The sequence below is a fragment of the Scomber japonicus genome, chromosome 8 (assembly GCF_027409825.1).
Source record: "Scomber japonicus isolate fScoJap1 chromosome 8, fScoJap1.pri, whole genome shotgun sequence".
NCBI lineage: Eukaryota > Metazoa > Chordata > Actinopteri > Scombriformes > Scombridae > Scomber > Scomber japonicus.
In genome coordinates this window covers 21,118,908-21,143,363 of record NC_070585.1, presented here as the reverse complement: position 1 = coordinate 21,143,363, position 24,456 = coordinate 21,118,908, and the positions used below count along the sequence as shown (strand labels likewise).

At 42.2% G+C, this 24,456-nt stretch overlaps 1 protein-coding gene and 1 long non-coding RNA gene across 2 annotated transcripts in view; one reads left to right on the top strand and one right to left on the bottom strand.

Moving 5' to 3' along the window:
- Positions 1 to 24,456, top strand: part of LOC128363025 (uncharacterized) — a 71,407-nt gene that overhangs the window by 13,126 nt on the left and 33,825 nt on the right. The window lies entirely within an intron of this gene.
- On the bottom strand, positions 1,281 to 22,739 carry apln (apelin). The gene is made up of 3 exons (XM_053323910.1): positions 22,613 to 22,739; positions 8,823 to 8,995; positions 1,281 to 5,648 (listed from the first exon to the last, which is right to left on the bottom strand). The coding sequence occupies exons 1-2, from the start codon at positions 22,677 to 22,679 to the stop codon at positions 8,829 to 8,831; spliced, it is 234 nt and encodes a 77-aa protein (XP_053179885.1). The 5' UTR covers positions 22,680 to 22,739; the 3' UTR covers positions 1,281 to 5,648; positions 8,823 to 8,828.

Genomic DNA, 24,456 nt, shown 5'->3' with positions numbered 1-24,456 from the left:
ATGCATTAATGTGCAGCTTGCTTAGTATGCACTATAAGCTCTGGAAAGGCTACCTGTCACTGGTGATGTCTTTCTTAATGGATGAGGAGTTGATTTACATTTCCAAAGCTACGTGCATACAGCAGCGAATGAATTTCGACACAAGACACAACTGAAGGTAAAGGTTGCTGGCAGTGACAGTAAACATGTCTGTTTTAGTATTTTGTCTGTAGAGTTCCAGGGCAGACTCTGCTACACATATGCACAATACACAAACAGATTTGATCTGATTTACAGTAAAATAATTGAAAAAATGTGAGAAAAGTATCTGTAGTTAAGGATTTCTGTAGATTTCTGATCAGAGAATCTCATTTGCATTTAACTATTGTGAGTTGGCTTGTTGATTTTGCCAATAGAATGTGTCTCTTCTTGTGCTGAACTGAGAGGATGAAATTTGTCTGTGTCAACTACAGTTTCACTTAATTTCAACTTTACATTTCACTACATTATTAACAGTTATACAATGTATTTAACTTGTACCTGTCATTCACAATCACTGGGGATACCACGCTAACAGTACTGGCGAGTGTGGGTCGGTCCACCACTTTGTTCCAGACTGGAATACAACTATTGGATAGAGTGCCATGATACTTTGTTCACATGTTAATGCTCCCCAGAGGATGATGCCCTCTGATTTATAAGCTACACAATGAAATTGTCTTTTTTGTTTGTTTTTTTTAGTGCAATGTCTAAAGACAACTTTATGAGCTTTATGAGCACTGTCATAAAATTTGGTACAGATATTCACGCTCCCAAGAGGATCAGTTCTAATGACTTCATTGATTCTCTGACTTTTCATCTAGCACCACCAGCAGGTTGAAGCTCTCACTTTTCCATTTGAATATCTTCACTCCTACAAAATGGGTTGGCACAAGACATTCATTGCTCCCAGACGAAGTATCCTGCTAACTTTGATGATCACCTCACTTTAGTGCTGCATGACGTTCACATTTGTAGGTTTGAGTAAACACTTATTGGATGGATTGACATGAACTTTGGTACAGACATTCATGTGTTCCCTATGATGAATTGTTATGACTTTAGTAACTCCTTAACATTCCATCTACTACCATTATGTACATTATATTTGTAGCAATTAGCAAATATTAGGATATTAACACACTAAATTGCCTGGTTATCATGGAAGACTAAATATCTGTCTCAGTAACACCTCCTGGGCGTGACTGTTAACCCTTTAATTTGCTTTTTTAAATTTCCCAAAAATGACTTGACACACCATGTTTTCTTAAAATAAGATTTTTAATATTACTTATTATCATAAAGATATATTTACACACTTTACAGAAATAGAAAATAAAAACACAAAGCTACGCATGAAAGGAAAAATAAAATAAGTACTCCAAGAGCTAAAGCTTATCTTTTATAAATTAGAAACCAAAAGTTCAAATATGTACACAGTATTTCAACCATTTCTGATACACTTGTTTTATTTATTTATTTATTTATGTCATTTATTTTTGCCCAGTTCAACATCAAAACAGAGACAGGGACTGTACATTTGGCCTGGTGAGTAATATGAGCACACACCATAAACAGAATATAAGTTTCAGGAGTAATACATTGTCTTTCAAATGGTATCTGCTTGAGACCTAGTAACACTGTTGCAATGGCGTGTAAGCCTTCGGACTGCATCTCTCCTCAGATTGTTCTGAATGTAACTGATTTTGGAAACAGTGGTTATATAGATGGAGAATGTGTCACAATCAAGGCAGGAGGGGCCTGTGCTATTCTGGGTGTAGGAATTCTCATTTTGAGGCTCCGAGATTATGACAGATCATAGCCATTTCCCATAGGAGATAAAATCTAGTTATCCTTTGGATTGCCCAGCCGGTGGAAAAGTGTGAATGCATTGGATTGAATATCAGCCACTTGATCCTGCAGACACCCACTCTGAAGGCCAACATGATACAGTTTGATGGGCTTAGAGCTTCACAAGGTAAAATCATGGAATGTGTTTAGTGTGCCAACTCTGTTTCCATTTCCACAATGAGTAAAATGTTTGGTTCAATGTAACTTTAAAGGAATTTTATCAGGTAGAGAAGTGAGAGTGACAATATGATTTGGAGAAAAAAAAAGTTAAAAACCTTGTGTTTTTTGTGATCTTTTAGTGCAGGGGTTGTGTCTATAGCTATTGGGAAACAGAGACCAATGGCTAAGCTAATATTCTATAACCTGCTGCTAGCTTATTCTCATTTCCACCAGTAACACAAATCTATCTCTCTGCTCATTCCCACTCCTTAAACACTCCCAGCCAAATGCATTTGGACAAAAAGAACTAAACACAAAGGGGCAAGTTCTCTGAACAAACTTTTTTTTCTACCAGGAAAACATGCTAACAAGTGCATAGGAACATTACTCAGGCCTTGTGATGGTCACAGAGAAGAGGAACTGGAGAGGAAACATTGAGAGGATAGGAATCGTTTCTCTAGTGTAAGCCTTTGCTGGAAAAGACCATTAAGGAAAATGGTTTTGCTCCCCGAGCATAATGTATTGGTTTACCATTTCAGTTTGAGCCTGGACGTGCTTGTCCTTCCACACCACAAGCCCCATTAACCTGATGTGCAGGGGAGGGTTGTGGGCTATGATCTACAAGAAAAGAATGCCTGAAAGCTTTCACGTGTCCACGACATATTGTGCTGCAGACTACTTTTCTATTTTGTTACATCCACAAAAGATACAGCTTTTCACACTGTATTCAAAAAGTAAGCTTTGGACAACCAGCTAGACAAGAATCAGACAAAGAAATTGTCACAATACACTGGAAAACCATTCCATACCAAGAGACTCTTGTTTTCAGGGTGTATTTTTCCAGCAGCATAATGGAATTGCAAAAGTGCAGCCTTGCAAACCCATACAGAGAAGTCTTGGAGCAAAGCCACGTCTATTTGTTGGGACTAGTTGACACTGGGGGCTTTGGATCAATGGGATATTTGGCTTTGATTTTTGGATTCAACTGATAACCAGACAAAGATTCAAAGGGTACTTTACATAAACATTGGTTTGCTCTGGTCTCTGAAAGGGCAGCATGGCTGGTGCAGATGGTGAGGATACATTCATGAAGAACAGTGCGGATACAGACGTTGCTCGGCTCCGTAACAATAACTTCTGAGATGGGGAAATATTGATTTGAACCCCTTTTCATGACCCAGTCTACTTCCAGCATCCCAACTCCTGCGGCTCAGAACTTCCATCCCCAGCTCATATCTTCATACTATCTTCCCCAATAATATATGAGACATCCTGAGAAAAGCTGTCTCATACCCGAGGAGCATTAATGAAATCTACATCTCTGTCTGAGAGGGTATGAAAAAATAATGGTGGAACTGAAATTATTACTCTTCACAGTGCCCTAGGATTTAATACATTTTTAATCAAGGTGAGCTTGGCTGGGTGGATTACTACTGTGATTTTAGATGCTCTCTTAATAAAAGCTTCTCATGCTGGGACTGAGAAGACTCTGCATTTTATTATAATATTTGCATGAGACATGGCGAGAGGGAAAGAGTGTTGGAAATCTAGTTTAACCTGCCAGTCGCTTGTCTGGTCAATTGATTATAATGTTGTCTCTTTTCGAGTTTTCACCTTAAATCCTGTTTTTTTTTAAATTAGGAAGTTGCCTAATACGCATCAAACGACTGGAAGGTGGCTGCTCTACAGGTTAATATGTTACATGGTTACACACTGAATCAGTAGGGGTCTGGGGATTGGAAAGGGGGAAGGGTGTGGTTTCAGTCTAAGCCAATTTAACAATGAGCTCAGACTAAGTGGCCCCGGCCAGCCTTGGGGAGATCCATCTGAGAAAGATTAACTCTAGGATTTAATGAGCGTAATGATCAAAGCCACGACCACCTGTGCTGTGGAAGGGCAGACTAGAAAGGCAACTGTACCCAACATAACGTAGGGAAAGGACTGAATCAGGATACATGGCTATATTGGTGTATACATAGAGGGAGAGTAAAGATACAGTATACAAAATATGCTCATATAAGCTTTAAATGTACTGTATGTTTGTGTTTTGTTAAATAAATGCACAAAATAGACTGCTCTAGTACAAGCCTCTATCACAGCACCCTGAGAAAAAAGAAATAAAAGTACTTAAACACACAAATAAACATAAACAGTAATATAATATATTCCAGTATGATGGAAAGGCATAGCATTTTATCTCAGTGAAAGATATTGGGGTCAAACCAGCCTTATGCTGAATATTAACACAGCCAGAGCACTAGTGGTAGGCTGATCATGGTGACATATTAACTCAGCTGATGTTTGCTGTGATATTTGTTTGTTTTTTTCTTTCTCCTTCTTCTTCTTTTCTCTTTTTTTGGTCTAATTTAACTCCTCCGCACTAACATTGTCTCACGTGTGTTTTCTGTTTTGCAGAAATTCAAAATGCATAATGTGTCAGTGTATCAAGACTTCAAACAAGAGGTAATGTGTTTCTCATTTCTCCCTAACCTTTCATTCTTTCGTTCCTGGCAGCATTGTGGAGAAGGTTATTATTTGGCACTTCATTAAAAGGCAAGGCGGCCTGTCGGTGGAGCAGACCGCCCCTGCCAGTTAACAGTCGTGTAGAGCAGCTGCGCGGGGCAGCAGTGTGGTGAGAAGGCTGGGGATTGGGGACAGGATTGGGATTGGGATTTGGGGTCAAAGGACTCATCCAAGGTGGGACATGTTACAGTAACCTTGAGCGCATCAGTAAACCCCCCAAGGTGTTAATGAGTTCAGAAACACCGAAATAGCTTTGGATTAAAGAATCTCCTAAATGAAGGAATTATTCTGTCACTTAAATAGATTGTTTTGACAATATGTGCTCTCTTTTCAGTCCGACTTTACTTTGCATGTGGATGTACTGTCGTTAGGAATTACAAAGCACCATTAATAAAGATAATTAAGCAAAGTCATGATGTTCAGATGCAACACTCTTGCTTTTCCATATTAAACACGAAACATTTGATTCCTTTTCGCAGCAGACATACAGACTATCAAGTGAACTTAATATTTTCTATTGTCAACTATTAAAACTGACACCGCCCTTTCCCATGATTAGTGCTCTCTCCCACTAATAAAGCCACTAAGTAGCTACACAGCAATGAAATTAGCAGCTGCAGTAACCTTGAATCTGAGAGATGGGAAAACCACACAGTGGAGAAGTGACAGATGCTTTAAGACTCAGATTGTTTTGACCGGGCTCCCTCTCCACCACATGTCATGCAAAGTGTTTGAGACACACAGGGAGACTGCTATGATTGGGCTCTATTAAGCAAATGATAGAAAAAAACACTTGGGAGAAGACAGAGATAGATAAGTAGTTAGGGAGTGAGTGAAGGAGAGAGACAGAGAAATAGAATCTGATAGCTCGGGCTAAATACCTCCCCACCCCCCCTTTCCCTGCCCCCAATTCCTCCTAGAGCTGAGGGTGAGCGGCTTGTCCTGATTTTTTGTGGACAGAGTTGCTTGAAGAACCAGCAGGTGCTATGGACATCACTCTTCAGGCTGGGCAAGCGTAGGCCCTTCGTTGCAAGGCCCCCCAAGGCAAAGGAAGAGCATAGAAATCAGAACCTGGGGGAGGGCGCTCAAAGCAGTGCCTGCAACACATGAAAATAACAGAAAAAGTGCCATCAGTGTGTGTTTTTTTGTTTCTTAAAAAACATTTTATGAGTCATGCAGACTTTTCAATTTTCTCTCCAATAAGGGAGCCCCTCTAGGCATTTCTACCAGAGCTTTCACGGTGTTATCTTGCACTAGAATGAAGAGAAACAGCGAAGAAAAGGTTACTCCGGACATGTTCATCCAGATTTCTGTCTTTGTTAGAAAAGTGAGGCAGGGAGAAAGAAAAACAATTGTATATCTTGCTGTAGAACACAAGCCCAACATTATACTGTGATCGGGGCACTGTATCGCTTCCTGTCAATGAAGAAATCTTTTATCTTCCTTCGCCTTTTATCTCCTCCTGTCCTGTGATAATTTCCAGAGATTTCACATGAGTAGTGCAGTAAGCTTTGTTGCATTACAACAAGGTTCATTCACTGATAAGAGCCTGCTTTTGTTTAGAGATGGCATATTTCTGAAGGCATGTAATACCCAGAGAACTGATGTACATATATCTCTCTGATGAGTTATATAGCTATTTGTTGTTTTGTCTTTCGTGCTGTTTGGGTCCACAGGATGATCTCAGTGTAGCAGCTCCTTGATGTCATACTGTCTCACAGAAGAAGTGTATGGGAGGAGTTGCAGACCTGCTCTACATTTTTTCTGATGGAAAACTCTTTGGAAGACTCATTCACCGAGCTTTCTCACACTGAGGTTCTCAAGGGGCCTTCATAAATTGCCTGCGGCTTTAAAGCTGTAATATCCTCTCGTCTTTTAGACTGTCACTGGCATGGCTTAGATCCAAGAGTTGTAATAGCACGTTCTGAATCTACTCAGATGCTTGAGAGGATGACCGGGGTCGACGTCTTTCTTCTCAGAGTCCCTCACATCTGGAATGTGTAATGATGAAAAGGCAAACTTTGCCTCAGGTGTCTTAGAGGATAAAAGATGAGCTGTTTCTGACACTGAAATGGGGAGATGTTGCTAAACAGGATAGAGCTGTTGGATGGACACTCACATCCAACATTGTACTTAATTTCTACTTAAACAGAACAGCAATGATGATTAGGATATAATAATGTATCCACATTCAGTCTGTCTGCCTACAAGTCTGACCAGTCCTCTGCTGGGTGTCTCCACTGAAGCTTTGATCATAAAACTTTGTGTTTGAATGAAACAAAATGCATCTCTGGCTGCTTCCAGAGGTGTTTTTCCCCTCATCAGCTCAAACTGAGGAAGAAAGCAGGACACATCAAGTAGAGAAAAGCCTTTCAAGTTGATGTGTTGTCAGAGTGACTTGATGGATGGACTGATGCTAGATATCAGGCCTTGTGAAAAATTAATTCCTCCAGTCAGATAACATCTTTCCTGGAAAAAAAGAACTAACTAAGAGGAAGCTCAGATGTTTAACTTTTTGAACGATTTACTGTGGTAGCTGATTCCTCTTAAATGCTGCTAATACAGGGCTTGATTCACACGCTGGTGAGGTTGGGGTGCAATGGTATGTGCAGAAATCCTTGAATGAGATGAACTTTGAGCCGGAGAGGGAAGCGAACAAGAAAGGGAAATCTTCAGCGTGTTGTGGTTTAAGTGGTGTTTGTGGAGACGGCATTGTGACTCACTGAGCCATTCACTTTTACAGAGCTTCACAACTTCCTGAAGCTCCCCCTATTGTGTGGCAGACACTGTGGCACTGAACACAAGCACTGACCACTCAACTCTCAGAGAGGATTCTCACATTTTATTGGAAGACCGAGGAAAGTTGGAGGACCCATGTTGTCCTTCAAGTGCATGCTACCCTGGCTTGGCCCTTACTCATTGTTTCCACCTTTGTGCTGCTGCCTTTAAAGTCTATTATGAAAGCAGGAATGAGTAAAAAATACAAAAAAAACCCCAATATTGATCCATAATTCACTATAGATTTCAAAACCTTAGAGAAAAGAGATTCCAAACTTCTATGGCTTTGTTCCCCTTTCCTTAAAACTGATTAACCATGCCTTGACACTTTGGCTGCAGCTTCGTCTCACTGTGGCTTTAATTTATGGTGACCCTTTGCAGGTCAGTGTTGTATGGCCGTCACCTCCTGCAGGGATATTGTGGCTTGTCGGGTTTCCCTGTCTCTCACAGCGTCTGGGAGCAACGTGTGAATGCGTCTTGTGCTTCTTAACACACGGACATAATTGTACTGCTGTTGCATTTCATTCACAGAGACATGCTAACATTGGCAAGTGCTTAGACAGTTTTAATCTGTATATACTGTACATTTGATCACGCTGTTTAAATGGCACTTGTATATTTTAGTTTCTCAATCTGTTTTTGCTGAAACACAGAGTTTGTTTTGGTTCAGCATAGAAAATCAAACTGTGAAAAGTTGATAAGTAAAATATTATCTCTGATTTTGGATGAAAGAGTTCTCACACTAAGGATTGTTTTACTTGACAGCGAGTTAAACATTCCTTCCTGCAAAGAGGCTCAGCCAGGAAACTCAATTCTGAAAAGTATTATCTTTGGTAAAGGGTTTTAACTGACTTAGTCAGATGGACAGAAAAGATTTATTCCAGCTGAATTAACTCAAAGATTAGGTTTCTAGTTATAACCATCTTCCATATCAGAAAATAAATGACGTCGCATTAAAAACAACCTACAGAGGCATGCAAGCTGGTAGGCTAAAGTCCAATAATCTGTTACAACATGCACTTTTTTTCAAAGCCAACAATAACATCCTTGTGTTGGGGTTGAGTGTAGCTGTGATGGTCCGTAACAGACTTTCCAGTGTTCCTATGAGAGTTTGACTTTCCCATTCGTCATCGAAAACATCCGAAATGATTCTGCCAACAAAGTATTTTAAGACTCAACAACGTTCCTCTTAAAAATTCCTCTCCATAGTAGTATTTCCCCCACTAGTCAGCAGTTATGACTTAATATATCTGGAAATCTTTTTGCTCATACTCTCTCGAGAAATGTGCAGCTCTGACTTGACAGAAATTCAGAGAGAAAGTTGGTCAGATAGCCAAACACAGCAAATATAGGCACATAATTTTAAACAAGAATTCAAAGTTGGAAGAGAGACTTTTACTGTCTGACACAAACTGTTTTACTGCAGTTTGATGGCACGCTCTGCCAACAAAACCTAACGAGCGTCTTTTCACCCCTGACTTCTTGAAATTCACCTTGCTCTAGAACGGCATGGGCCCCTTGTGGGAAAGACGGGGCCGTGGGCGTCTCCTCTTCCAGCCGGATGGTCTGTGGGTCTGACCACCCCTCGCAGGGTTTTGCTGGACCAGCTTTCTCACCGTAGCTGCCTCTTCCAGCTCTCTGCCATGCTCCGTGGAGGCCATGGGACCTGGACAAGACACACACACACACAGAGGAGAGACCAATTAGATCCCCCAAAAATGGCCTCTTCAGTAAAAATGTGATTTCACAGCCTCCTCTCACCCAAAGTATCACATTTTGATTATGAGCCAAGTCCACCGGTGTCTAAAGAAAATGTGAAGCAAGATCCTAAGAGGGATTACAGGGGTAATGGATGAGGAAACAAGAGACATGTATAGATAAGTATGTGTGTGTGTGTGCGTGTGTGTGAGAGAGTGCGTGTGTGTGGGCCTCTTAAAGCCCACCCAGCATTGTAGTTCATCAAGTCACTGCGGTGCACCCAAACCACAGCAGATAGTCATAGTCCTGGATGAAGCAGGAAACCCAAACCCTCGTGTCTCATGTCTCTGTCACTCTCCCCCAAGATTACAAACACCACACAGTACCAGACCTTTGTATAGGTGCATCCTGTCGCAGTGTTTGATCCAAGATTAGAGATGAGCTTAATAGCAGAGTGTGTCTGGCAGAGAATGTGTGTGAACATCTTAGGTGTGTGTGAACATGTGCATGTGTGTGTTTGAGAGTGATCCCAGATGTTCTTAGTCAGCTCTCAATAAGTGTGGCCTGATCCCCTTAAGCCCCTCTTTTCCAAACGGTTAGGTCCACCTCAAGTATCTCTATAACCTTTCAGCCAATCTTAAACTGAGAGACCCCCTCTTGGAGAGCTAGAGATCTTTCTGGGGGAAAGGTTTGCAGAACTTGTAATGGGAGATTTAACGTGGGTGATCTTTCACACTAATAGTTTTTTTAGTCCAATGAAATCTGAGTAAAAGCAGAGCAGGATTTTCTTTATTCAGCCATGTCAAAGTGATTTAATATCTCAGTGAATAGGTATTGTTGGTGTTACTTAGCTACACAATTAAGCACTTTTAATTTGAATGAACAATTGAATGTACATTGTTCTCATAAACAAACAAAGTTACTGTAATGAAGCTGTGTAGATGTGATTAAGGGGGTACTTGGTGGTACTGTATTTGATGTTGAGGGAGTCACAAGAGACAGGTTTATAAAAGAGTGTAACACAGGAAGAGATATATGGATAGGAGGGTTTGGAGAGATTCCCATAAAAAAGGACTTGCTTCACATCATCAGACTACTTGGGAAGATAGTAGTGGGATGGGATGATAATCTAAAACATATGCATTGGCAAACTTGCATTACATCCATTAAATTCAGGTTTGATTACATTGACCAACAAACTTTGGCTGATGTTTCTTGTTCGCTTGGTTTTCAGCCACTTCTGTAGCTATTTTTAGTGCCAAGTCATGTTTCAAAGCTTTCAGAAAAATCCCAGTTACACAGTCATAATTACAACTTGGATGCTGATATGAACACTATTTACAAGTCAGAAACTCGTAATTACTGTAACTCCAATATAACATGAACGTTAGATTACACTTTTTAGACCACCCTTTTATACAAAAGTAGGCGTCGAGTAGCATTCCTTGTGTTGAGTAAGCTGACATTTATGTGCAAAAAACAGTTCACGTTTCTCACTCTTCCAAATTGATACAATGTTCTATGATCCTTTCTGCATTTCTAAAACTTTCTAAACCATTGGGCATTTTCTGTCAAAAAGCTGATTGACATCACTTATTTGGGGTCATGACATCCAAGGCTCCTCTCCTCAGAGACACTGACACCACTTTTTAGACTTAGAGTGACCTTTCTTGGGTTTATGAGGGCTTGGGCAAAGACACAGCTTAAGATAAGTCACCAAGACGACTGCAGAGGTGGACAAAAGTAGCAAGTTTACTGAAGACAGCATTTGAGCAGCTTACAAAAGCTATGATGATGCAAGGCTCCATGGTCCCTTAAAGTTATTTTCAGCATTTTTAGTTCAATATATGTATGTGTGGCAGAGTGGTGATATTTGCTGGTGGTGATGTGAACAAGGCACAGCTGTAACCCGAAGAACGTGGACTGATAGGGACTTTAAAAATACTACCTCTTAAACCTGCCTACTGCTTTCAAAACACTTCAGCATCTCCAACAGCCAAGATCAATTTATTTGAATAGAGGTTACCTTTCTTCAAGAGCAGACTTAAAAATGCCATTAGAAGCAAGCTAAACGTCTCTCTGTAGCCTTTCTTAATTAACGACCTTCAGCTGCGGCATATTGAAGGAATTTTTTAAAAGAACAACTTCCACTGAAATGCAGGAAACATCGAAGGGTCTCTAGCTTTCAGCTTTCAACAATGGCGAACTGCATGACTGAGCTAGACGAGCTTGTTGAATGTTTTGAATGTATATCCCTGAAACGCCAGACATCTCAAGTTCCATTTCCAAACTAATCTTCTTCCGTGAGCACATTACACACCATATTTGTGGGCGAACAGTGGGCTAATTCATTTGCAGCAGAGAAAGTCTCTGTTGCATATTTCTGCATCCAAAGCCCATCTTTGCCCCTAGGAGCACTAATCTGCACATTATCCTTTTGTTATTGTTCCAGATACAGAGTGAATGAGCGACGTTCACACATTCTGAAGGCATTCAGCTCATTTCTTTCAAATCCAAGGGGTTGAATGTTAATACAGTCTGTGTTTGGGTAGATTTTGAGGCTAACAGAAGTATTATGGGGAGGCCCTGCTTCCCTTTTGCCCCTGAAACACCCTTAGCAGTGAGAGGCAGAACACACACGCAAACAAAAGACTGTAGTCTTTGGCATTTATGTGGCAGTTTGCTAAAACTATTTTGTACAATGCTGTGTTCGTTGGACCACATTTTGAGGTCAAAAGTTGTTTTGGCTTTTATGAATGGCTGCACTTTCAGTTAGTAATTCCCTCAACGTATTCCCAGTCGAACATATGAAAAAGTGGCAAGTACTCATGTAGAAAAGGAAAGAGAACAGAAAAGTGAATTGACCATTGACCAATTGTGTTAGAAGTGACCCAATCCAATGTTAGAAAGGTGTAAAAGGTTTCAGACACTGTAGCATTTGACAAGCACTGCGTTAAAGCATACTGACACTTTCAATGTCTCACAGTGATACCTGCTGTAACTACAATGCTGTACAATGCTGAACGGCCAACTGAAATTGATCTTTGAGAGATGGTGCTGCACATGCATGGGGTCACACTCAATCACATACACACACTGCAATGCGAAATGGTAAGGTAATTGTACTTCGGCTGACACAACTCATCTGCCGTTCCTCTCCAGGTGGCTCAGGCTGTCATAACCCAGGTCCATAATGAGACAATTTAGATGTCTCCTGCCATGGCAAGCTGTCAACCACTGCTCAACACCGTGGTTTGAAGGGAGAACATCTTGTGATTCTCTTGACAAATCTCAACCATCCAATCTGGCTACAGGATGGAAAAGTGTAATGAAAGCTGCTGAAAATAAGCTAGGACCCAGCAATAACACCAGGAGTATAGATTAACTCTTGCAGCCTGTGGGGAGAGCATCACAATGCGACAGATATGACATACAGCAACACCTAGTTTTGTATCTCTACCCATCCGTAGTGGAATACAGATAGATTGAATGTGGCAGCATCTGTTGCATCAGGATAAGACCTTTTGATTGTTACTATGGTAGGTCTATCATTGGATAATGCATATTTCATCTCCATAAACAAAGATATCTCAGCTATTTTATTGCTCTGAAATTGGATCCAGTCTCTGTAGTATCCCATTTGATCTTTTCCCATGAGAGATACCCATGTTCAGCTGGTAAAACAGTAAAATGGCAGGATAACATACTGTATGTCTCACAACGATAAGCCTCTTATCTCTACTTCTGATGACCTTGGAGCCCTGGGTTTGCCCTCTTTCCACCAAATCTCAACACTTCTTTCCCCAGTTGGTAATTCCCTAATTAAAGTTTAATAAAGGGGGAATTTCAGGAATGCCTAGTTATTGCTGCTACTGGTTGCATGGCTGCCCCCTCCCTCAAAAAGAGGATAGAGAGGAGAGGTACAAGCAGAGGCAGAGAATAGTTGACAGTGTCTCAAACTGGCCTGTCTCCAAACTTATGATGAATAACTGGTCAGCTGCTCCCTAATTCCCCGTCCTACTTTCACCACCACCTCCTGAGGTGATATCTGTTATGTTGTCTTTTTCAAATGGCCAGCTCTTTGTCTTATTATGGCCCAGCGGAAAGTGGAATACTGACAGCTTATCACTGTTGAATCTGTAACAGTCCATCAGCGGAGCCTGGAGAGATATACATCTTCTAGCACTTGTCCATCCAGTCAGAAAAGAGAAATGGCTGTCCTCTGGTTTAACGCCAAGTTCATCAACTGCCCTCATGACTGGCAAGAGCAAACTGTATATCACATTGCTGTGTGTCAACGCAGGAACACAGACAGCATGGGAAATGGACTAGAGCGGCTTATTAATAGTTGTAAAGCTGATTTGTGTGTAACGACTGCCAAAACAACCACATAACAAATGTCTGCACTTGTAAATGCAGCAGCAACATAATGGTTTTTCTGCCACTAGGACATAAGAGATTAAACTATACCAGCCTGTGAGTTTAACTACAGCAACAAGTACACAGAGAAAAGTGTTGCATCAAATGTAAACATGCACCAGTCAAGCATGGCCTCCACAATTTAATCCATGCTGTGTTTAATTTTCTCTGTGTCACCGCAAATTGATTTGCTGTCCTCTTGAATCTTATCTGTTTGTTTACTCGTCTTGCTCATCACTCCCAGTCACACTGATTATGAATCAATTGTGTGCAATCTCATTGATCCACTGTCACGGTTGGATAAGCATCTCAAAAACATTTCATCCCTCCTCTGTGTTTGTTTTTGTTTTGTTTTTACTGTCCCTACATCACTTATCTGACACCTCTCCACCACAGCTATTGCTCACTGCAGTTGTATCTCGATGTGTAAACAAACAGCTGGCAGAGTGGGGATGGGTCGGTACTGGACTAAGAGAAGAAGAGGGGGGTTAGCTGTATGTGCCCACTGTGTGATTCTACTTCATCTTTCAGCATCAGAGACATTGTATTTGATCAAAGTAGTTTATTTTACTGTGATCGTTTTAACTATGATAGTGACAAAGCTCTGCTGTTGATTGGTTGGTCAGATTAACTTTCTCTTATTAACACACCCTAAATGCTACCACTAATAAAGCATTCCCCAACAATATACTCTAATATAATAGTGGATTGGATTTCCACTGCAAAAACAAACACAATATGATTACAATATTTGCTGGTCATGCACAGCATAATACAAAGAAAGCAACACTATTTGTGTGTAAATGGGAGGTAGTTGTAACCTATTATGTGCATGTGTAATCCTTATGGGTAACAAAACAATATTTGTGTTAGCAGGAGAGAGGAAGAATAAATACCCTGGTGTGTGTAGCCATGGTTATTACCATGACGTTGGAGGAGCAGGCCTGCTGTCTCCTTCGTGTGCCTCCCTCCTTCATTCACTAAAAGCAGAGGAATAGCTTTAGCTAATCAATCCCTCTATAGCATGCCATTACCACAAACATACTAACCCACACAACCAGACTCAGACATGTCACGGGCAAAAATGCTTCCCACTGCATAAGCACATTACAGGATAAGGATTATTTAGCCAAGGATGAGACGTGTTAATTGTGCCAAACATTCTCCTAACCTACAAATAAGCCCCAGTGCTTCCACAGCATCGTACTGAGGACTTGTTAGCTGCCCGATAGCCTCCCCACACATTCATCCAGCGCATATGGAATGGTGCCTAACCAAGGAGGCAGTCCCTCGTTGTTCAGCTTTCACAATCCAACATTTAGTGTCGGAAATGCTGCTTATCGCATGCCTACCAGTAAGTCTGGGCCTTGGCAGAAACTGGTACCAATTGCTTGCCGACTTTCAGACCACGTTACCATGGCAGCCACCATGAAAGGCGCTCAGTTTGGAGCAAAAAAGAATGACATTGTCAGTTGAAATCGACCAGGTTCTCATTTTTACAGATTTTTTTGCACACAGCCTGAATCCATGATCAGCCCTCCGACTGTGTGTGTGATGTTTTTAACCTCCTCTGGGAGCCACCACACTTGGCCGCTGACTGTTCGTCTCAGGGGGGGGGTTTGTTTTGGTCGTGAGCACTTTCTTTTATTTCTGTCGGGGACTGTTTGATATGCAGCATTGTTGTACTGTGATAATGCTAGGCTTGTGGCTGAGCTGAAGGCTGGCTTTGTCCGTACAAACTCAAATGAGGAAACTAAGGTGCATGAAAAGTTGCTCCCATTACTGCAGCGTTTCCTCCCTCTCCTAAAAGCAACCCCCTCTCTCTCACCCCCCTACACACTCTCACTGAAGGCTCAGAACAAATTAAAAACAAACTGTGCAGCCCACTAGTTTCTGGCTTTCTGCAGATGTCCCTTTGAGTCAGTCAGCTGCCTGTGAAGTGTGGAGCTATATATGCTCCTGAATTAGTGAGTGCATGAAATGATGAGGTGTGAGACTGCATACTCTGCTATGATCAGAGCGCTGCGAGTTCAAAGGGCCAGCAACAGCATTGAGACAGCTAATGAAGCCACTGACTCCCCTCACCACTTGACTGCCTTGTTGGTTTATTCACAATCCCACTCAAGTTGGAGGGGTGAATTTGTGGCTACAAGGTTACTGCAGGTTGGAGCCTAGTAAACAAGAGCAGCCCAGAGAGGGAAACACAAAATAACCTCTTAACAACTTTCCTCCAGGACTGTCAGAGGGGCTGAGGACAGAAACAGGAGAGATGCTGCTGCTGCTGCTGTTTCTGTGAACAGTAGCAAACTGAATCTATGCGCATGGCAGGTACAGTAGGTAGGTGAGGCTACCAACCGTTGCCCCAATCTCCAGAGATTGCATGTCAAGGGCAAAGGGATTCTCCAACCATCCGTTTCCATGGGCACGCTAATCAGATGTGAAACACAGCCCCTCCCCTCTCCTGTGTCATCACTCCCCCCATGCTGTGAACCTGCGTGTCTTCTCCCATTTGAGATGTGGAAGAAAAGAGAGAAACAGAAAGAGGGAGAGAAACGTCACTGCGCAGGGTTCACTGCAGCTCTGTATGCCTGAAGGGACCATTGCCTCTCCCACAGAATATACAGAACTATTAAAGGAAAATAGCAGCAACATTGCATCAGACTATATTACCTCCCAAACTAAAGAATACAAAACAATGACTCTGATACTTAAAGATAAACTTGATAGATTAGCTTACACAGTGTGTTATTGCCTGCAGTCATTGTTTGAGTTATAGTGGTATGTCACAATATTGGCTTAATCACATGTAAACTAATAAAACTGATGCTTACTTCAATGAGATCTGTTCCATTGTTGTTGCATTTCAACAAAACTCTTCAAATATGTAAAACAAGATCTCAGTAACTGATTGTGTTCGTTTTTAATAATATTTTTCCTTGGAGTCATACATTTTGACAGCAGAATTTATAAAAAACTGTAATACAAAATTGACCATATTATAAAGTTGCAGGCAAATAACTACTTCTTTTGTAGCACAAACAATACTTTATGCCACAGAGATAAATATGTCTATGAAAATAATAGCTGATGTTTTTATTTAATAAAAGATATAGAGATATTTAATGATAGTGGAAGTTCATTTTTTCATATATTACTATTTTTGATCGTCACTGATTGTCATAGTTTGGATGGTACATTTTTTGGATTTAGTGAAACATATGTCCTAGAACATTGTTTTATTATTACTATACTGAGCAGATGTTGTGTAGTAAAGTAGCACCGTTGGGTAAATGTTCTGCAATGAAACTTAAGAAAGCAACTCTGTCATACATATATAGTGAAGACATAAAATTCATAAACGTTTTTACTGACAGGTTCAGCTGCACAGTGCTGAAGGTGAGCTAAAGCTCAGTGTTTATTGGCCCTCTGCGTCTACGAGGTTTTCATCAACTGCTAGGATAAACTGTTTAGCTCATGTAGATGCATGTTTATGAATTCCATATATTGTTTTGCTCTTCATTTTTTCACAAACATCTGTTTGTGTTCAGGGGCCCTGAGTGCAGGGGGACCTCTCCTCTACAGTGTGTTAGACAGAGGGACACAGCAAGGGGGCCTGTACAGATCCAGGAAACAGTCTGTGGGGAGATTCAGGCTATTAGTCTGTGACAGATCATGTGATTGACCAGTATTTAAATGTAGACCTGTACGTGTGAAATCGTCTCCCAGGGAAAATAACATATGTGATCAAAGACACATCGATTTTGATGAATAATGCATGATTTCATAAATGAATGATCTGTGTGTTGTCACAGAAGGGACAACACACAGTGTGTGGAAAATGGAAAAGATCCTGTGATTTCTGTTTTCAAGCATTTCATCTGAGGCAAGAACATAAGGTACATGACTGTTTGAAACCGCATGAGGTGCACCACAATAGCTTATAATTCTCTGAGAACAAGCGAGACACGCACATCCTGCTGCCTAAGGCTTTGAGTTTAGGCAGATCCCAGTGGGGGCATCACTAAATGAACCCTAAATCTACTAAGTCCCTCTACACCATCTATAGCCCCAATCCAGTCTGCCATCTTCACAGCAATGAAATCCCTTTTTTGACTTACAACAGCCTAACAACAGCCAGCTGTGCAGCGCTTTTAGCCTCATATGAAATCTCACTGATCCATGATGTCGCCTATAGACGTTTGACGTTAATGGCGACAATACCCTAAACCATATTTATTTGATTCCCTTTTACTTCAACATAGTGTTTTAGCTGCTGAAATATTAATTTCTACCACAAATGACATCTCTAAAGCAATATACAGAAGTCATATTTTTCTATACTGGGTTTCGCTAAATTGAGCATGAAAGTAATTAAAGCACCTGCATTCCTAAAGACCACAGTATTTATTCTGTGGTCTGGCAACCCATTAATAAAAATGTCCACTCAGATCTTGATCAGGAATCTGATCTGCCTGGACTACCACTATAAATGTAACACTTTATGTTCAAAAAGAGAGTCATAAATCACTTTAATATTGAACACTGGTGGAAAACAGGGCAGTTTTTGAAAAAAAATATCTGGCTCTAATTAAGTTGTAAGGAGCGCCCTGGGCCTGAGGATAGGGTCTGGTGATCACATGAGGTCTGGTTAACACAGGACCCCAACCCCCCACCCCTCAACCTCATGTCCGAACCTCCAGGTTATGCCCTCAAAACTCTAAGGGGGGCCTGGACTGCACCAGACATATGCACAAGGAATCAAAATAGAGTCAGAATTCAATTTAGGTAATTTAAGTAATTCAACAGAACAGACTTCTTATTTACTGCCAAGAAGAGTAATTTCTCCACATATGAAATCTGTAAAGATGGACTAGATCTCCAGCTGTGAGGTTTTAAATGTTTCTGTGAGTTCCTGCACCATAGACAGCTTACCACTAAACTCCCAGATAGCCTGTCTTCCTGTCCTCCCTTTTATTTTTCTGTCCCTTGGCCTGTCTTTTACTCCCGTTTGCCCCCCCCTCCTTAACTGCATTCACTCTCAAGGGAAGATCTAAGTGAGTAGATTTATTCATTCAAAGGGTTCTGAATTACATTACACCAGCCCAGCAGTCACATATGCCAAAGTCTTCAACAGCTGAGCTCTCCAGGGAGCGTTAGCCCAAAGGTTAGCCTTATATCCCTACCAAATGAGTTATGATTTTTCTCTAAATCTCTTCCTCAACTCCCACTCACTCCAAAGCAATCGTGAGTGCCATTTACTGAGCTCATGTTGGGTGATATTGTACAGATGTGAAGTGGTTTATCACAAAAAGCCTCTCTAAAATTTCCTCCTGAAGCCTCCAGCTACACTGAGTCACATATAATGAACCCTAGCAGGGCCGAGCAATATGGATAAATTGATGGCGGTAGATGTAATTCTGTATCACTATAACAGTATTTCATATATTTTGGCTAGTTCATCAAATCACTTTATCATATTGATGCAGAAACTGTATAAAAATTCAACATTGCCATAAAATAGTCATGCTTATTGATTTGCAACATCGCTCACAATGGCCTAATATATCCAGAGATGTTAATCGTTAGCTACCATGGTACAATAAGTTTATGGTTGACAAATGCATATCATCTCACAGTTTGTATTGTCAATCATCATCCCCCTTTAAACCCAAGCAACATGATTACACACTGTGTGGAAGATGGCTGTAATGCTTCTATTTAAGCTCAAACAACCGCAAATCACCAGGAAGACAAGAAATCACTCTTTACTCACATCCCAAAACACATCTCAGGGATTGTTCAGTGTGTGTGTGTGTGTGTGTGTGTGTGTGTGTGTGTGTGTGTGTGTGTGTGCCTTGTCTGCAGTAGACGAACTACACTGATGCTGCAGGCGGCTGGCTCTATTTCCCTGTAATGCTTCATGAAGAGGAAATCCAGGTTCTTCATGAAATGGATTTCATCTGACCCAATGTGTGTGCGTGTGTGTGTGTGTGTGTGTGTGTGTGTGTGTGTGTGTGTGTGTGTGTGTGTGTGTGTGTGTGTGTATGTGCATATGTGTGTGTGTTTGACATAAACCCAGCTGGTGCTCACAAGCTCCTGTGCCTCAAACAAAAAAGAGGCTCTGTGATTCTCCATAATCCCGTAATAACCTTTCCACTGCTCCCCCTTTGACACAACTGTTTGCCCACTGTTATAATGTTATGCCTGGACATCTGGAAAAGTTTAGCAGCTTTTGTTCTCTCCACGGCCACCGTAATCACGTCCACAGGCACAAACACCTTCCTTGCATTTGAAAAACTGGGATTATGATTTAAAGCTTCCTGGTTACGGTTGGTTTAGAATTATAGATGTTATTTAACTAAATAATCAGACCTAGCTAGGTGTTATTTTATGCCTCTACGTGCCTTAATGAGTTGCTGCAAGCACTGTAGCCCTCCTCTTTTGGCAGTGCTTTGACCTGTAACACTCGGTTGAGCATCTGAGAGAGGCCGACTACAGTACAGTATGCATGCATGCTGGTGCCACAGAGCAGCCAGCCCCAACAATACATCAAAGTTTAATACGGAATAATAGCACTGCTGACAGCTCTCATAAAATCACCCCCTTCCCAAGCAGTCGATTTCTCTGCCAGATAATGGCTCTGATCTGGGCCTCATGCTCTTCTCATGCTCACAACAGCCTCACCTGTTCAACCCAGGCAGCGCAATTACACCTTCTGTCTATATGTGCGCGTACGTAGGTGTGTGCATGTGTCTGAGCCAGCTGCTATTGTTTTCCCCCCTTGCATCCCTAGGTGAAGATTGGCAGGGTGTTTCCATGGTGGAGAAAAATTGAGGTTTGATATCTCTGCGACCCTGTGCCAGACACAAGAGTGTTTTGAGACTAAGGACTGTTTATATACCAGTCTTAAGAGTTACACAGGGAGGACGAGTGATCGGCCTCGGGATGAATTATGGATACCACATGTCTAAAGCTGGAGCCCACTCTTGAGCCAGAGTGCTTTTCAAGGATGGGTAATTGAAGTGTGCTGTTAAAGGATGCTAATATTACAGAGAGAGGGCCACAGCTCTTTTAGTGTACTGAATGAATATTGGAAGTAGCATTAGGTTGTTTAGGTGAAATGCCTGTTGCACCAGGAGTTGTTGCTAATGTGCACATACCTCCATAAATACAATTTAGATTCACACTCTTGCACACTTCCCCACCCTATATCAGTCAGATTCAGCCCTATATGCATTGCTTCCTGCAAGTACACACACATGCTCTCTCGGTCTCACTCTCTGTGTATCTCTCTCTCCTTTCTCAGACACACATGTACACACACAGATGCCTGAGAGAGAGAGAGAGAAAGCCCACTGAACTGGAAAAGCGTTTGTCTCAAGATGAAAGGCTTCACACCCACTGCCTACATGCAGAGGCTCTTCCGACACCTTCCCGCGACAGCGCATAGTGTAGCAGAGGCTTGTGTTTAGCAGACACACTCCAGCTAGCATCCCTCCCCACACCCATCATCGCCGCAACACACTTGCATCCCTTCCTCTCTTTCAATCCCTTTCTCTCTCCCTCTCTGTCAATGGAGCTCTGATACTACAGTAGCAGCCAGGGAACAGAGAGGCACATAAGCAGCATGACTTGAACAACGTTGAGAAGGATAAGCTTCCATGAAAGCCTGAGGCACAGCAGTCTTGTTTTCTCCGATGCTGGTGTAGCACGGTGGGCTCTCAGGCGTGGAACATGCTTAGACACACGCAGGGCGTGAAAAATGACACTGACCATGATGCTAGATAATTGCTTCCCATTTACTCATGTGCTGAGAGCCTCAGACAAAAATAGCATGTCGCTATAACAAATGTGCTGGGAAGCATGGGAACTGTGAGTGCTGTGGCCATGGATCGATACACAGAGTGGACAGCATCTTGCAAGCATAAAGTCTACACAGCATCTTACAACCACAACATATTACTGTTTATATTATTAGGCCTTTATCTGCCAAGTCTACACAGCATCTTATAATTATAGTCTATGCAACATCTTATATACTGTCTATATCCAATAACATGGAGTCTGGTCTGCATCTTCTACATCCAGTATATTACATATAAACACAACCTGTGTGTGTCTGTGTCTTCTAAACCACTGTAGTTGGTAGGTAGGTGATAATCCCAAGAATGGTCCAGACATTTACACAGGCCTAACTGTTGTTTTTTCACACCACAATGTTACCTGCATCACATCTGCAGACTGGCCATTGCTCTTCAAACTAAAGCCCCCAGCCACATTTCTCAAAACCCTTATGCTCCTACGAGCCATCAGGGAGAATATGTCCTGCCGCTGTATAATTGTCCAAAGTCAGTGTTTTTGTTCAAAATATTAGATATTTTAGGTCCACAGTGGCATTAATATGTAGTCCAACAATGGCCACAGAGACGCAGCAGCACTTTACGGAAATTTACTGTGACAAGGCATCAAGACTGAGCTCCTCAAGAGACAATCCATGCATCTGGGATCTGTGCTCCCCTCATTGATGCGTACAACAATTACAGTCCTCATTATCATCACCACAGGAGGCACACACGCATATATAGGTGCTGTGTTACCCTGCTGCACAATCAAAGTCATGTAATAATCATATAGCACATGGGTCAGATGGAATAAATCAAGCCATAAATTAATCAGATTCACTCCATTTGCCACTCCACCTTACAGAACATGTGCCATGCATATCTTACATTTCATAACAGCCACAACAGTCACCCATACATCCAGCCTATATATCACTCAGGAGCAGCTCTACCCTTTCTCTCTCTCTCACACACACACACACATGAATGTCCATCAATAAAACCCTCTTAATATTTCATCTCCAAGTCACAGACTCTGCTTACATCAAGGTGAGACAGGGAGGAAAATGATACATCTAAGCTAGAAAGCACATTCAAGTTTACCATAAAAGCCATGGCAGTACAATAGCATACAGTATAACCACTGCAGTGCAGTACTGTACACAACCAGGTGCTGATATTCCTGCCTTTTAGAGCCCACACAAGGCTATCCATGCTGGGTAACTGATCAACTACAGCTGCCTGCACGAGCAGAAGGCAAACAGGAGAAAAATAGAAAGCAGAGAGAGGCGACCGGCGACGAGGCTGGCCGCTCCTGTACTCACCAGCACTGGCAGAACACAGCAGAGACACCAAGAGCACAATCACCAGCGTCAGGATCTTCACATTCATTTCTGCACTCCCCTCTGGCTCTCCGCTAGTCACTCGCTGATATACTGTAGTGGTGTGTGTGTGTGTATGTGTGTATGTGTGTGTGTGTGTGTGTGTGTAGATGGGAGGGAGAGAGAGAGAGAGGGAGAGAGGGAGAGAGAGAGCAGCTGAGCGAGCAAGAAAGAGGGAAAGAGACTGTTTGCTCTCCTGTGTATGTGTATGTAAGAAGTGAGTGTGTCAATTTGTGGGAATGTGTATGTGGCTCCCTGACTGTGCCTGTGTATTTGTCTAAATGCGTATTTGTATATCAGTGTGTGACAGCGCCACTCCAAGACTGAAGGCACGTCTTTATCTGAGCTCTCCCACGGAGGTGTGTGTGTGTGTGCGCGTCTCCTCTCTTCTTCTGTCAGAGAAACGGCAGCATGAGCCAAGTTCAGTGGAGCTGTGAGTGTGCTGGAAGTCAGCTTGCAGGTCTGTCTGTCGGTGTGTGTGTGCCTGAGTGTGTGTATGAGTCCTGTTTGCCTTGGATAAGGAGGCTAGTTGGTCATGTGGCTTATGTATCATTGACTCCGTGGGTCACGGAAAAGCCCCCCTATTCCACCGTCAGCTGCCCTCTCCACCCCCTTTTCCACAAACATGCACGCATGCAAGTGCACAAGGCTGAGGAAAGAGAGGGCTGGGAGGTGGCAGAAGGAGGGAGGGAAGGGGGAGAAGAAGGAGGAGCACGGAGGTGAAGGGTGGGGGGTGTATGCAGGTTTATGATAATACCCAAACAGATGCTCTTGTTGAAAACTCTTTGAATTGCAAACAGGGCCGTTTGCCAGGAATCCAGGAATCAAAATACCAGCTTATGAGGGGAAGTAGATGAAAGAAGGGAAGGTGTGAGATGAGGTTCATGCTTTCCTGCTTTTGTATCTACGCCAGCTGTATAGACCTTTCTTCCTCACACTATTCTTTGCCCACAGTGGTGTTGGCGGCCCCATCTTGCTAAAGGTGCAGTTTAAATCATTCGCACCGTTTGAAGTTAGCGTCCGTGACACGGGGAGTAGCCACAGGAAAAAACTTATCAGACTCTACCCGATCCCATCGCTCGCACTATTTGTTTCACGGCCCCTGAAGTCCTTTGTTTTATTTTGTTACGCCGATTATATTCTTTCAACGAACAAAAGCCGCAAGAAAACCACCTCCCTACACAGCTAGAAAATGAGGCAACTTAGTTTTTTTTTTCATTTGTTTATCAGACAATAAACAGGAAAGGTTGCATTTCTTGCTTTGAATTGTGAGAACTGTAAGTAGACACAGGAACTATACAACAACTTTTCTTATCGCGTTTAGCCATAGAGCGACATCAAGGCGACAAGTTTCTGCGTCCACTCTTGAGACGAAAATCATTTTGGAAGGACCTTACATTTTGTTGGCTCTAAACAACGCATGCAGAAAATGTACAACAACATTTTGAACTCCACCCTATGACGTGGATTTGCTGATCTGGCTCAACAACCCTGATTATATGACATGAGTTCACTTTAGAGTTGTAGATTTTAGTCCCCAAAGGCTTGCAGTGACACATGATGGATGGATCGCCTTTGGTCACAACCTCCAGACACAACCCCCCTAGACTATGTCTTCCACACAACCCCTTTTCTATATGTTGTCACTAAACAGTCACTTCAGTGGTGTAGACCTGAGAAGAGGGGCCCTGTGACCCTCGACTACTGCTTCACACAGCCCAGCCATTGTCTCCCTAAGGCTCTGGGTCCCAGGGGCCAACATGTCTGTGCCACCCACTTGAGATCCA